General features: G+C 40.1%; 1 protein-coding gene across 4 annotated transcripts in view; it reads right to left on the reverse strand.

Moving 5' to 3' along the window:
- Positions 1-13,954, reverse strand: part of ARAP3 (ArfGAP with RhoGAP domain, ankyrin repeat and PH domain 3) — a 259,199-nt gene that overhangs the window by 119,395 nt on the left and 125,850 nt on the right. For all 4 annotated transcript variants that reach the window (XM_040344956.1, XM_040344957.1, XM_040344954.1 and 1 more), the window contains exons 5-7: positions 8,599-8,675; positions 5,037-5,303; positions 960-1,029 (exon numbers count right to left, since the gene is read on the reverse strand). In XM_040344956.1, the coding sequence (XP_040200890.1) occupies positions 960-1,029; positions 5,037-5,303; positions 8,599-8,675 (414 nt within the window). The remainder of the gene's footprint in view (positions 1-959; positions 1,030-5,036; positions 5,304-8,598; positions 8,676-13,954) is intronic.

Genomic DNA, 13,954 nt, shown 5'->3' on the forward strand with positions numbered 1-13,954 from the left:
GCCTTCAGATCTATGGATGATCTAAGGGTATTAAAAGCAAAACTAAAATAAAGACACCCTGGGTGTCTTATATTGCATCATAGCAGTATGCCCAGCCACTCCCTCTTTTAATTTTTGACTTTATATGTACGCTTGCAAAATAGGTCTTTTAATATCATAAAATGTAGTTGACCTCCTGCCCACATTACTGAATTGCAGGCTGTTGGCACACATGCAGAATATGCACAAAGAAAAGCATCAAGTTTACTGCTTACAAATGTCAGTCTGGACAAAATTAGTATTTTAGCACCAGTGACATCCCCATTAAGTTACCTTATTTCCAGTTCCTATGGCATAGCAAGAGAAAACAGAAGAGTCAAGGTTAAAGGAAAAAGGAAAAAACTATTGAAAAAGTAAATAGACATTTGTATAGGAATGTTGGAATGTGTTTATATACTGTATACTGGCCCATTATGACGGAGGTTCCAGTAACGCACACATGTCAGTGAGAAGTAAAACAAATGGAAAAGTCACTGTATGGATTTAAGATGAGGTACACTGATCTGAAGTTCTCAAACCTTGGAAGGGAAACTGTTTAACACCAAGACCAGATAATGCTAATGGCAATGAGTAAGCATTATAGAGCCAGTAGGAAAAGGGAGTAGTCTCAAATCTGAAAAGGCGTTAAAAAAAGTATAAGGGCCCGCTTCTGTTTACCACAGAGCAAATGGTGCTAAGATGGTGCTATATGCAAGATGTGTATGTGGTATGTCTATTATAAATGCATCAATTTGGGTGTCAACGAGTAGCCATGTGACACGCCACAATTGCTTTTAAATTCACTGTTATTCACACCTCTTATCAAACAAGTCACAGGCTCTAATTTTCATCACATGGTTTAGAATTGTTATGATATGCCTGCTACCAATCACGCCTTCCTTCCTTCTATTACTCAATGTGAATGCAAATGAGCCACTTACCTTGTCATTACTGAAGTACATTAGATTATTTCCATCAAACTTTACAAATCTTCTCTGGAAAACATAGTTCCTGCAAGAAATAGCAAAAGGTAAAGCGACGGGTGCATGAGACGTTGGTAAACAAAAAGCTCACGTTGATACTCACAGACACTCAGGACAAATTTCTGAGCATATGGCAACCCTGGTTAGATCAGTTTCCATTGATGTGCCCGCCCTCACATTTTTTGGACTCGTAGAATCCTCATTGTGCTCAGCTGTGTATGCCAAGGACTCCCAGGGGCCCACCCCTCTCTCATGGCTCCTCCCAACATTTATTTTCTTTCTTCTATCCTGTCTTTCTTCCCTCTTTCTTTTTCTTATTATCTGTTTTTCTTATTTCTGTCCCTCAGCTACATGTTGGACCAATTTCTCACCTCTTGTCTTTCCTGGGGCGTTCTATTTTGTTCATAGCCACTTTCACTACCAACGGTCAGCTTTGCCATTGGATATTGGATAGAAGGGCTTTTAAATTGTGGCCTGGCCCGATGGACCATACTATATACACTGGTCAACCTCAGGTGCGGTTTTGACTACTGTTAGTGTTCTATGAATCTTTTGGATTTCATATTGCCTGTTCCCTAGGTATTTGATTGCTAGGGGTCCTACGTCCAATTGTCTCCCTAGTCGAATGTATTATTTTGATATCCTAACTTTGGTATTTTTTGTTTGATTATGGTATACTGGTCCTATTTGATTGTGAGGGTGACAACCTAGCTTTATAATATTCATCACTAATGACAATCTTACCTGCACCACATCAGACATATATGAAGGAAACTAGATATAGAAACTCTGTATATAGGAGCTATATAGAGCAGAAAAAGGGGTAATTTTTTCCAAACTGAGGATTCTGTCATAAAAGCAGTTTTTGAGCTTTAGTTAAGTGGATTTTCCTAGGCTAAAAAAAATTTGACCAGTTTGCTGCAGGCAAGAAGAACCATTTTCTTAGTTTTCTATAGTGGCGGCTGGTGGTAAAAAAAAATTTTTTGGGGGGGGGGGGGCAGCAAACAGTAACAACCCCCCCCCCCCAGTCGGACGCAAGCAAACATGCTACTTTTTTACATTCTTTGCATGTGATTGGGTATTCTTTGTGAGCAGCCTATATACCTTTAGTAAATCAACCCCACTTTGTAGCATGCATGCACATAAAGTGGAAGAAAGCATAACTACGGTAATTATTTTTTAAATTGTTCCCTCACCTAACCTCCTACTTATTCTGTCCATCCTGTATATCAAAAAAAATGTGCACTTACCTATTAATTATCAGCTCTGGTCTGGTCACATGATCGTGCAGCTTCAGCTTGTCTGTGTAAAGGAGCTGCTGCTGCAGGTGACAGGAGGGAGTGCCAACAATGGCTGGGTCATGGGAGCCTATGAGTGACGTGACAGCTCTCAGAATTCACAGCCGTTGTCAGCACTCCCTTGCACTGGGGACCTGGAGCTGCAGGATCATGTGACTGGAATGGAACAGATTTAAAATAGGTTAGTGCATAGATCTTTTTTTATATGGGGTAGGCAGAATAGGTAGGGGGACATTTTTAGGATTAGTTATAGTTAGGCTTTTCTTCCACTTTAACATAAAAAAATGTAGGTACACACTAAGATAAGCCTTGTAAACATGTGAAATAGAAGCTAGAGCTTTACCTGCTAGCTGAAAATAAATACAAAATATTCCAAAGCAATATTTTTCTTCTACACTTTTAGAATAACCATCATTAGGGTTGCACCGATACTTGTACTCGTGCAAATGCTCCGATACCTAAAACCAGGGGTCGACAAATCCTGGGCGCCAGGTCGCCATGGCGACTAGAAATAGGGTCCTGGCGACTTGGCTTGGAAGGGGGGGCAAAAAAAAAAAAAAAATTTTTTTTTTTTTTTGTGAGCTGGCACCATCTGGTGGTGAGCCGTTGGTATTACAAGTTATTACCACCAGATGTGTAAGCTGGCACCATCTGGTGGTGGCCGTTGGTATTACAAGTTAAACAGCAATTCTAATGTAATTTTTCACTATTTTCACTGCCATCTTCTTCCCTCTAATTAGAACCCCCAAACATTATATATATTTTTTATCCTAACACCCTAGAGAATAAAATGGCGATCGTTGCAATACTTTCTGTCATGCCGTATTTGCGCAGTGGTCTTGCAAGCGCACTTTTTTGGGGAAAAAATTACACTTTTTTTAATTAAATAAGACAACAGTAAAATTATCCCCATTTTTTTTAATATTATGAAAGATAATGTTACGCCGAGTAAATTGATACCCAACATGTCACGCTTCAAAATTACGTCCGCTCGTGGAATGCCGACAAACTTTTACCCTTTAAAATCTCCATAGGCAACGTTTAAAAAACTCTACAGGTTGCATGTTTTGAGTTACAGAGGAGGTCTAGGGCTAGAATTATTGCTCTCGCTCTACCAATCGCGGCGATACCTTACATGTGTGATTTGAACACCGTTTACATGTGCGGTCGCTGCTCACGTATGTGTTCGCTTCTGCGCGCAAGCTCGACGGGGCGCGTTTTCTGGCTCCTAACTTTTTTAGCTGGCTCCTAGATTCCAAGCAAATTTGTCAACCCCTGCCTAAAACCCAATAAATTTTCCGTACGGTGTGATTTGAAATCATACAAAATGAATGGGCTCAAATTGCACTACAAAGAATCACATGTGATTTGAACAGGAATGTGGTGCGATTCCGGTCTGAATCACATGTGGTTACCCCACTGCTCTTGTGTGAACACAGGCCTGTCATAGTGACTTCAGCCTGGGTTCACACAGGAGCGGTGTGGAAAACCACATGTGATTCAGACAGGAATCGCACCACATCCTTGTGTGATTATTTGTGGTGCGATTTGAGCCCATTCATTTTGTATGGGCTCAATTCGCACTGCAAGAAAAAAATAGGTATCAGTAATTGGTATCAGCAAGCACTTGAGGAAAAGTGTCTGAAAAAAACGGGTATCAGTGCATCCTTAACCATCATGTTATTCAAAAAATTGTTTTACTTTTATAAACACTTTATGTGCTTTTGGGTGTTTCTTCTTTCATATATGATCTTTGGTAAAAACGGAATGTTATAAAAATTTCAAGAGCTTACAGCATATGAATAGAATAATCAACCATATAACAACTTAATTTAACCAATTCACTACCTGCCCATAGTACTATGATGCCCTCAGGAGGGATCTCCCATCCTGGGCGGGCGTCATATGACATCCTGGGCTTCGCGGCCGTCTAGGGGGTGCGCGCGCCCGCGGAATCACTCAGAACGGCCGCAATGTCCGCCAGGCACCTGCGATTGCCCACGATCACTGAGGGACCGTGGATCAGTGTGTGTAAACACACAGATCCACGTTCTGTCAGAGGTGAGGAGACCAATGTGTGTTCCCAGTACAGAGGAACACAAATCGGTCTCCTCCCCTTGTGAGTCCCCATCCCCTACAGTTAGAAGCACTCCTTAGGGAACATATTAACCCCTTGATCGCCCCCTAGTGTTAACCACTTCCCTGCCAGTCACATTATACAGTAATCAATGCATTTTTATAGCACTGATCGCTGAATAAATGTGAATGGTCCAAAAAAATGTGTCAAAAGTGTCCGATGTGTCCGCTGCAAGGACGCAGTCACAATAAAAATCGCAGATCGCCGCCATTACTAGTAAAAAATAAAAATGCCATAATTCTGTTCCCTATTTTGTAGATTCTATAACTTTTGTGCAAACCAATCAATATACGCATATTGCAAATTTTTTTGTTACCAAAAATATGTAGAAGAATACGTACCGGCCTAAACTGAGGAAAAGAACGTTTTTTTTTTTTTTTAAATTGTAATATTTATTCCCGCAGAGGTGATGAAATACCACCAAAAGAAAGCTCTATTTGTGGTGAAAAAATCCCCCAAAAATTCATTTGGGTACAGTTTTGCATGACCGCGCAATTGTCATTCAAAATGTGACAGTGCTGAAAAATAAAAATTGGTCTGGGAAGGAAGGGGGTGAAAATGCCCTGTATTGAAGTAGTTAAACATGGTAACTTGACTTACCCTTGTGGAGACAGTTTATCAAGCCATCCAACTAGCACTGGTCTTGACTTGTCATGCATGGAAGTGAAACTAGCGTAGGGTGAAATGGTCATATCATCTGTTATTTCATCTGTGTACAGGTGGGATGGGAGGCTGAACCTTTTGTTTTCCTCAGGAGAGTCCACGGTGGAGTAACCTTCCTGCTCGTTATGTACAATCTGTGTGATTCGCTGTGTTTTTCCATCTTCAACCTCACTCTTCTTCTCCTTTGATGCATCACTCGTATTCCTATAATAAATGAGCACACTCATTTATGGAAGTGTATACAATTGTGGAAAAAAGCACTTAATCCATGGTGGTGGGAGATGAGTAAGGGAAAAGAATATCAGTAGCCATGAGATTTAAAGTATGTTTAGCTACCCTCAATGTAAATTTGTTTTATTTTCATCATCATGGTTTTCTAAAAAAAAATATAAAAAATCAATACAATTCTACTTTGACAACCTAAGTTTAAACCACAAGAAAATATATCACACTATCTCTGCTTACAAAATATGACTATCATTAATAATTTTTGGAAAAAAAAAGCACTTCTGCGTGGCAGCAAAAGGGTAATTTGTTTGAATCCCAACCATGGCATTACCTGCACAGAGTTTGCATGTGCTCCCTTTTCTTGTGTGGGTTTCTTCCGGGTTCTCCGGTTACCTCCCACACTCCAAATACATGCTGGTAGGTTAATTGGCTCCTGTCTAAATTGGCCCGAATATGTGTATGTATGAATGTGAGCTAGAGACCTTAGATTGTAGGCTCCTTGGGCACAGGGACTGTTGTGAATGTAAAAATAGGATTTTTGGACTCACCGTAAAATCCATTTCTCTGAGTTCATGGACGGACACAGCAGCCTTTGACCTTAGGGTTATATCTGCTTCCTTCAGGAGAGCGGATATAACCCTAAGGTCAAAGGCTGCTGTGTCCGTCCATGAACGGAAGATAAATAAATATGTAAAGTGCTGTCTAAATTGACAGCACTATATATGTACTTGTAATTAATAAATATATAAAAGATCACAAAAATATGCAACCTTTACACTTTTATTGTAAAACAGTTATTGATCTCCTTTTCAATACTGAAGGCTTGTCAGAGCTCTGCTTAGCATAATTGCCCTTTTAGAAAATGCACTGACACTGTGTAACTAATTACTATGCTGATTTTCTAGAACATTATATATCATTTTTTGGGACACAAAGCCAATTTTTGCATAAACCACCACCTCCATAAATACCTATAAAAAATCACAGAACTGAGTTGGGTTCAACTACAGCAGGCAAGTCCAAAGTCTGGCCCGCTGGACAATTGCGGCCCGTGTTTCAGTTTAATACCCCGCTGGTAATTTGGATATATATATCTTTTGTGGCCCCCAACGAATCCCAGAGCACAGTGTTGGGGGGGCCACAAATGATATATACCATGTTTATCGTTCAGTTCTGGCAGCCTCGGAGGGGGCAGGGAGGGGGGCGGGACAAGTGCCATCAGATTACATAGAGGAGAATCCCCTGTTTACTCGGCAACCTCTGTAATAGGAAGTCCTGTCTCCTGGGCTGGCACTGGACGACTTTTTTGTCTATCATATGAGGTGGGACTTTGTATTAAAGAGGCCGCCGAGTAAACAGGAGATTCTCCGAGGCTGCAGATGGGCATGGATCAGGCTGCACTGATGGCAATGGTGAGGCTGCATTCATGGCAATGGTGAGGCTGCATTCATGGCACTTGTGAGGCAGCATTTATGGCAATGGTAAGGCTGCAGATGGGCACTGTTTAAGCTGCATTGATGGGCACTGACTCTTATTTTTCTTCACAGTTCTTTATTTGAAAAAAATCCCTGAAACTTCCCTGTGAAGGTGCGCGTTACATGCTTGTGCCTTTTTATATGCCGATAAATACGGTATATCCAAATAACATGCCCAAGCCCACCCTTCACCACAAGGGCAAGAGATTTCTTGTTGGGCAGTATATCAGTTTGCATTTAATTTTAATGGTTCAAAGGATGTCAGGCAAAATGCCCTCATGCATGTTCACTTCATCAAATCTGGCCCTCTTTAAAAAAGTTTGGACACCCCTGAACTACAGGGTATACCAAGATCAGAAGGATGTGGGTGTCCCAAAGATTAAATCTTGTGTAGCGATCCCCTTAAATACTGTAGGAGTTACGGTACATCCGGATCTGTAAGATCACAATAAGCACTGAGAGAGTCATATTTAAATAAAACGGACAGGGTATCTTGTAAGGTATAATACAACATATAATAAGGGAGATATGGGATGTTTTAAATGTGGTTTGCCTTCTCCTGATTAAATCAAATGATATATTAATACTGTAATATTAGAAAAAAATTTGTTCAATCTTGTTTAATTAAAGTAATTTCAGATAGAAAATACATGTACAGAGAGTACATAAAGCACAGATATTAAAGGATTTCTAAGGTGCAAATTGGTGAGTATACACATGAAGCATTGGTAATCAGGTTCAGGTTTAGATAATAGCTGTCAAGAGGTATTAGAAGATAGGCATTACCATCTCAGGACATCACAGGGAAAGCTTGTAAGACAAGAGAAACCCGCTCTGTTAACCCTATATCTCTTTCATGTATAGACACAAGTCTTATGTGCCTAATCTTAAATTAAGCCTTGCTTCCAAGTAAATGCCGGGTGGAGGACCATGCCTCCTCCAAACACTTAAAAATACTAGCCCCAGTTAAAACTTCAGGAATTCTTAAAATAAAGCTGAAATGGTTAATAAAATACAACCAAATTCTCCTTCCCACCCAACTCATGCCAAACCTTAAAAAACACAGAGCTCAGGTCATACACATCTGTAGGCTGCTCTAATTTTATGCAGCAACTTGCCCTTCTTCTAGGCAATGGATTGCTTAGTAGTGCACGTGCTAGTTTCACCACAGACTATAAAGCCTCGTACACACGACCGAGTTTCTCGGCAAAAAACGATCGTGTGTACATTTTTCAACGAGGAAACTGTTGAGGAACTCGTCGAGCCAAAAAGAGAGCATGTTCTCTTTTTCCTCGACGAGAATGGAGAAAATTGGCTCGCCGAGTTCCTCGACAGCCTCACAAGGAACTCGACGAGCAAAACTATGTGTTTCGCCTGTCGAGTTCCTCGGCCGTGTGTACGAGGCTTCAGTGTTTGCATATATACTTGTCTGCAGGTAGTCCATTATACTCTGTGGCAGAACTCTATGCTCTGTACTAAACCCTTATGTTAGTAGAAGAGGAAGATGCTGGATCAAGCATGGGCAAGATACAGAGCTGAGTATCACACTAAGGTCTGTGTCTATGTAGGGTTAGCTCTTGAAGATATGAGAGGGCAAACAGTGGTATTTTATTTATAAATGTCACTTTTGTGATCTGAATTTTTTTTTCAGATAATGTTCTATTGTTATCTCCTATTTAAGGAGATATAAGCAGGCACCTCAGCACGTTCCACTATCTATAAATCCAGACATTTCACTACAATTTGTGAGTTTGCAAAGGTTCATACAGACATGTAATCTGGTAATTAAATCTCACCAGGGATGACTTCTCTCTTCCCCGGGTGTAAACATTGGCATGGTGGAACACGTTCGTATTTTACCATTCTTGACATCCTGTGTAATCAAAAATTTCTCTTAGAACATTTTTATTTTCAGGTCACAGCCTCGATAAAATTTCAACATCCAGTTATTGAAGTATATAGGTTCATGCATGTAAAGATGGACAGAAACATAATAACATTGTGATCCTAAGAGACAACAAAATACTTCTGCAGTGCTGGAAATCTACTACAATGTGTTTTTACAGTAGGATGTTCTTCTTCATACACAAAATCTCCCTGGAGCACCAAGTCATTTACCTCTGAAAGTCGAGCATATAAAGCTTGTTTGTTTTAAGGGGAAACTACACTGTAATGACATATTGTAAGTTTTTGTTGTAATATTTGAATGTATTATTCCAGTTTGACATGCTTGCTGTACCATATTTTGATTACTTAATGTATATATGTAGAGTAGATTTAAAGCATCTCTTTCAACCACTTTAGCAGCACACAGACACATGATGACATTGGCCTGGTTTTGGCTGCTTTTGGCTAGATTGGGTAACAGTCTGATGTCTATAGGTCAGACACACATCAACTGGCCGACTCTTGGAAGAAATGTCAATCAGACAGGTCAGGTTTTCTGGGATTTAGCCTAGGCACACACTGGGCTGCGGGAGTCAAGCCGTGCGAGTTCAGCTGAACTCGCATGATTTCACTCCCACTTGTCAGTCCCGTTTTCGGCCGAAATCGCAAAAAGTAGTACAGAAACTCCTTTTTGGAATCGATTAGGATGGTGCAATTGCCGCCGATTTGACATGTGATTTGACACGTGTGAATCACGGCTAAGGCGGCTTCGCATAGCTTACCTTCTCCTGCCAGGATGTGACTAAACATTGAGAATAAACAAGGTATGTGTATCTATGGTGGCATGTATCCTGACAACTATACCATCTCAGCACAGCACGTTAAAAGGGCTGAATAAAAAAAGCAGGTTCTCACTATAGATAAAAGAAAAGAGGGATCTTTTGGGTAAATTTAGGTAATGCCTCAACAAATCATTTATGGTCCATTCACACCACAACCCAGTACTCTGACACATGTTACAGTGCGCAGCATTAGGCAGCCCATTCAAACTGAATTGACTGCAATGCACCTTAGTGCATGAAAAAAATAGGTGATGTTTACATCTTAGTGCACTGCAATGTATAGGAGGACATTGTGCTGTTTTCTTGTGCACTGAAATGTGTTTTTGAAGTGTGTTGGGGATGCCATTTAAAATGAACGGAATTGCAGCACATCAATGCATGTAAAGTGTTCTACCAATGCCTGTTACTTCAATGGCCTGGGATGAACAAGTGCTTAAGGAGAAAGTTTAAAGTGAGAAATATAGGTGCAATAATATTTTATGGTATACATGTAAAGAGATCAAAAATAAGGTACCAAATTAATTCTGATCGATGCATGTCAAAAAATGGTCAATGAATTCCAGTCAAAAGAAACAAGAGGAAAGTTTTTATTACTGTGCTCAAGTTCTACGGACTTGTTCTCATCACCCCCCCTGCGGCTTCTTTCATTCTAAGCAATAAAGTCAATAAAGTCCTACCAAGAGGCTGGGTCACACTATACCTCAAGCACCCGCTCTCAGCATCACAGTATTGAGCGCTCTGCCTCACTCTAAACCCATGCATCCACAGTGTGCTCTCCCCAGTAGCGGCAGGATTAAGTGCTGGAGGTGACTATTAGTGCACCCAACTACTAGGCAAGACAAAGCTGATTGCTTACAATGGGAGTTTTTCAGCTAGGCTTTGGAGTTGGCACTCATGGCCTACTGCTATGGCATAAAAGTGAATTTTGCCTTTAAGGATGTTTTTTTTTCAATTAAAAAAGTGAAGCTTTTCTGAAAACAGATCCTGTTTCTGTATACTGCGACACGACTAAAGACTTTAAAAAGAATTAAATTTGTTTAATTCTGTGATTAATTCAATTCAATGCAGTCATTTATATTTCTGCAGCACAGAAGCAGAACTTGTGTATGTAAAGCACAAATATGGCTGCCACCATGTACATATATGATTTAAAATTAGACAGAAAAACACTGTTTTTAAAACATTAAAGTATATTTAAGGTTGTGTACATCAAGCTGATCCTTTTACATAAATATTTAAAAAAAAACAAATGACTATACATTCCCTTTAAGCAAACCAACTTATCGGTAGAATAAACTTTATAAATTGCCTACATAACTTCGTTCCAGTAACTACAGTTGTTAGCAGATACATTTACATGTGTGAAGTTCCCCAGTTCACTGACAACATATTTTTTGTAATTTTCTTCTTATGCCCTGTACACACGATCGGATATCTGATGGAATCTAATCCGATGGATTTTTTCGTTGGATATCCGATGAAGCTGACTTTCATCAGTCTTGCCTACACACCATCAGTCAAAAATCCGACGTAGCGTGAAGTGACGTAAAACACTACGACGTGCTGAGAAAAATGAAGTTCAATGCTTCCGAGCATGCGTCAACTTGATTCTAAACATGCATGGATTTTTCTCCGATGGAGTTCCACACAGACAATGATTTTTTTAAAAAAAGTTCTATATTTTTTTTCACCGATGGAAAACAAACCAATGGGGCCCACACACAATCGGTTTGTCCGATGAAAATGGTCCATCGATCCGTTTTCATCAGACAAACCAATTGTGTATACAGGGCTTGAGAGACAACATCAAGCCTTGGCTTGCCCTCTGCCACTTCTTGAAAATTACTGTTTAGGAGTCGGATGGGCCATGGACTGGACTTTCTCTGGAAAAGCCAAGATTTTCATAAGATGAGTTTCCAGGTTCTCGAGGTGCCATGGCACACATGTAGATGCTTTGAAGTCATATAGGCATTATATGAAGTTTGTTCCGCTGACAGAATAACTTGAAGCACAGATGCTGTATATACAGTATCTCACAAAAGTGAATACACCCCTCACATTTTTGTAAATATTTTATTATCTTTTTATGTGACAACACTGAAGAAATTACACTTTGCTACAATGTAAAGTAGTGAGGGTACAGCTTATATAACATTGTAAATTTGCTGTCCCCTCAAAATAACTCAACACACGGCCATTAATGTCTAAACCACTGGCAGCAAAAGTGAGTACACCTCTAAATGAAAATGTCCAAATTGGGCCCAAAGTGTCAGTATTTTGTGTGGCCGCCATTATTTTCCAGCACTGCCTTAACCCTCTTGGGCATGGAGTTCACCAGAGCTTCACAGGTTGCCACGTGAATCCTCTTCTACTCCTCCATCACAACATCATGGAGCTGGTGGATGTTAGAGACCTTGCACTTCTCCACCTTCCATTTGAGAATTCCCCGCAGATACTCAATAGGGTTTAGGTCTGGAGACATGCTTGACCAGTCCATCACCTTTACCCTCAGCTTCCATAGCAAAGCAGTGGTCATCTTGGAGGTGTGTTTGGGGTCGTTATGTTGAAATACTGCCCTGCGGCCCAGTTTCTGAAGGGAGGGGATCATGCTCTGCTTCAGTATGTCACAGTACATGTTGGCATTTATTGTTCCCTCAATGAACTGTAGCTCCCCAGTTCTGGCAGCACTCATTCAGCCCCAGACCATGACACTCCCACCACCATGCTTAACTGTAGGCAAGACACACTTGACTTTGTACTCCTCACCTGGTTGCCACCACACATGCTTGACACCATCTGAACCAAAAAAGCTTGTCTTGATCTCACCAGATCACAGGACATGGTTCTAGTAATCCATGTCCTTAGTCTGCTTGTCTTCAGTAAACTGTTTGTGGGCTTTATTGGCATCATCTTTAGAAGAGTCTTCCTTCTGGGAGGACAGCCATGCAGACCAATTTGATGCTGGCAGCACTCAAAGGTCTATTTCCCAAAGACAACCTCTGGATATGATGCTGAGCACGTGCACTCAACTTCTTTGGTCGACCATGGGGAGGCCTGTTCTGAGTGTAACCTGTCCTGTTAAACCACTGTATGCTCTTGGACACCTTGCTGCAGCTCAATTTCAGGGTCTTGGCAATCTTCTTATAGCCTAGGCCATCTTTATTTGGAGCAACAATTATTTTTTCAGATCCTCAGAGAGTTCTTTGCCATGAGGTGTCATGTTGAACTTCCAGTGACCAGTATGAGGGAGTGAGAGCGACAAGCTGTACACTCACTACTTTAAATTGTAGCAAAGTGTTATTTCTTCAGTGTTGTCACATAAAAGATAATAAAATATTTACAAAAACGTCAGGGGTGTACTCACTTTTGGGAGATATTGTACATGCTGTGTATAAATTGACCTAGGTATGATTTGAGATAAAGAGTTATATAAGGCAGGTCCTTTTCCTCTTTTAAGATTTGTATTTGCTTTGCATCATTCACTGTGTCCTCCTATCATGCTGCCTTAAGTCTTAACAAGTATGGTCATCACATCTTTTTTTTTTTTTGTGTTTTAAATTCTTGAATTAAAATACATACACATCATTAAAATCTTGTGAGTGCATCAGTACTTCTTTTCCTTTGTTTGAAGTGGTAGTGGAGATATTCTTAAATGTAACTTTTTTATTTGGTTAATCCTGTGAATCTGCAACAGGAATCCAAAGCATGTACCCTCAGGTATGAATACATACCTTTCAAACTTTTCTCAAGCACATCAGAATCCCTAAAATCCAAAATGCCCTGATGTACAAATACTGTATCTGGCAGCTGCAAAGATTTATTATAATAGAATGCCAGTACGCTTGCTTAAATGTGGAAGTCTGAATTGTATGAATAAGTTATGGGATGAATAAATTCTATATACCAATACTTAGGGTTATGAAATATATAATGTACAGCATAGCAATCAAAGTACATCGCTATGTAGTACCGGTATGTCGTATGTCACGTACTACACAACATGTGAAGCATGGGATAGTTTGGAGAATTTAACTTACAGTACAAACAAAATGGGCATGATTTAGCTCCTATCATAGTAGACTTGGAGTTCTCTGTCTGCAGCACACAACACATCTAACCCTGCGTGTGAAAAGGTGTGGGTTGGGCCACCTGTCACTCATGCCCTGGGTTTCTCCTTTAATCTAAATCTAGTTTTGAAAGGCTGGGAGCAACACATCAGCTTGTATAGTCCTTTTAAGGTTTTAGTTTGCAACATCTAATGTGTTTCGGGGGCTCAGCTCTCCTACTTCATCAGGGCTAAAAACTAAACAATAGAGAAAATACAAAAATTCCTTAAAACATTTTAAGAGTTATCTAAATATACACTGTATAAAGAACAATTACCTTGATGTATTGTTATTAGAGACAAAAATACTCACCACAC

The sequence above is a fragment of the Rana temporaria genome, chromosome 3 (assembly GCF_905171775.1).
Source record: "Rana temporaria chromosome 3, aRanTem1.1, whole genome shotgun sequence".
Lineage (NCBI taxonomy): Eukaryota > Metazoa > Chordata > Amphibia > Anura > Ranidae > Rana > Rana temporaria.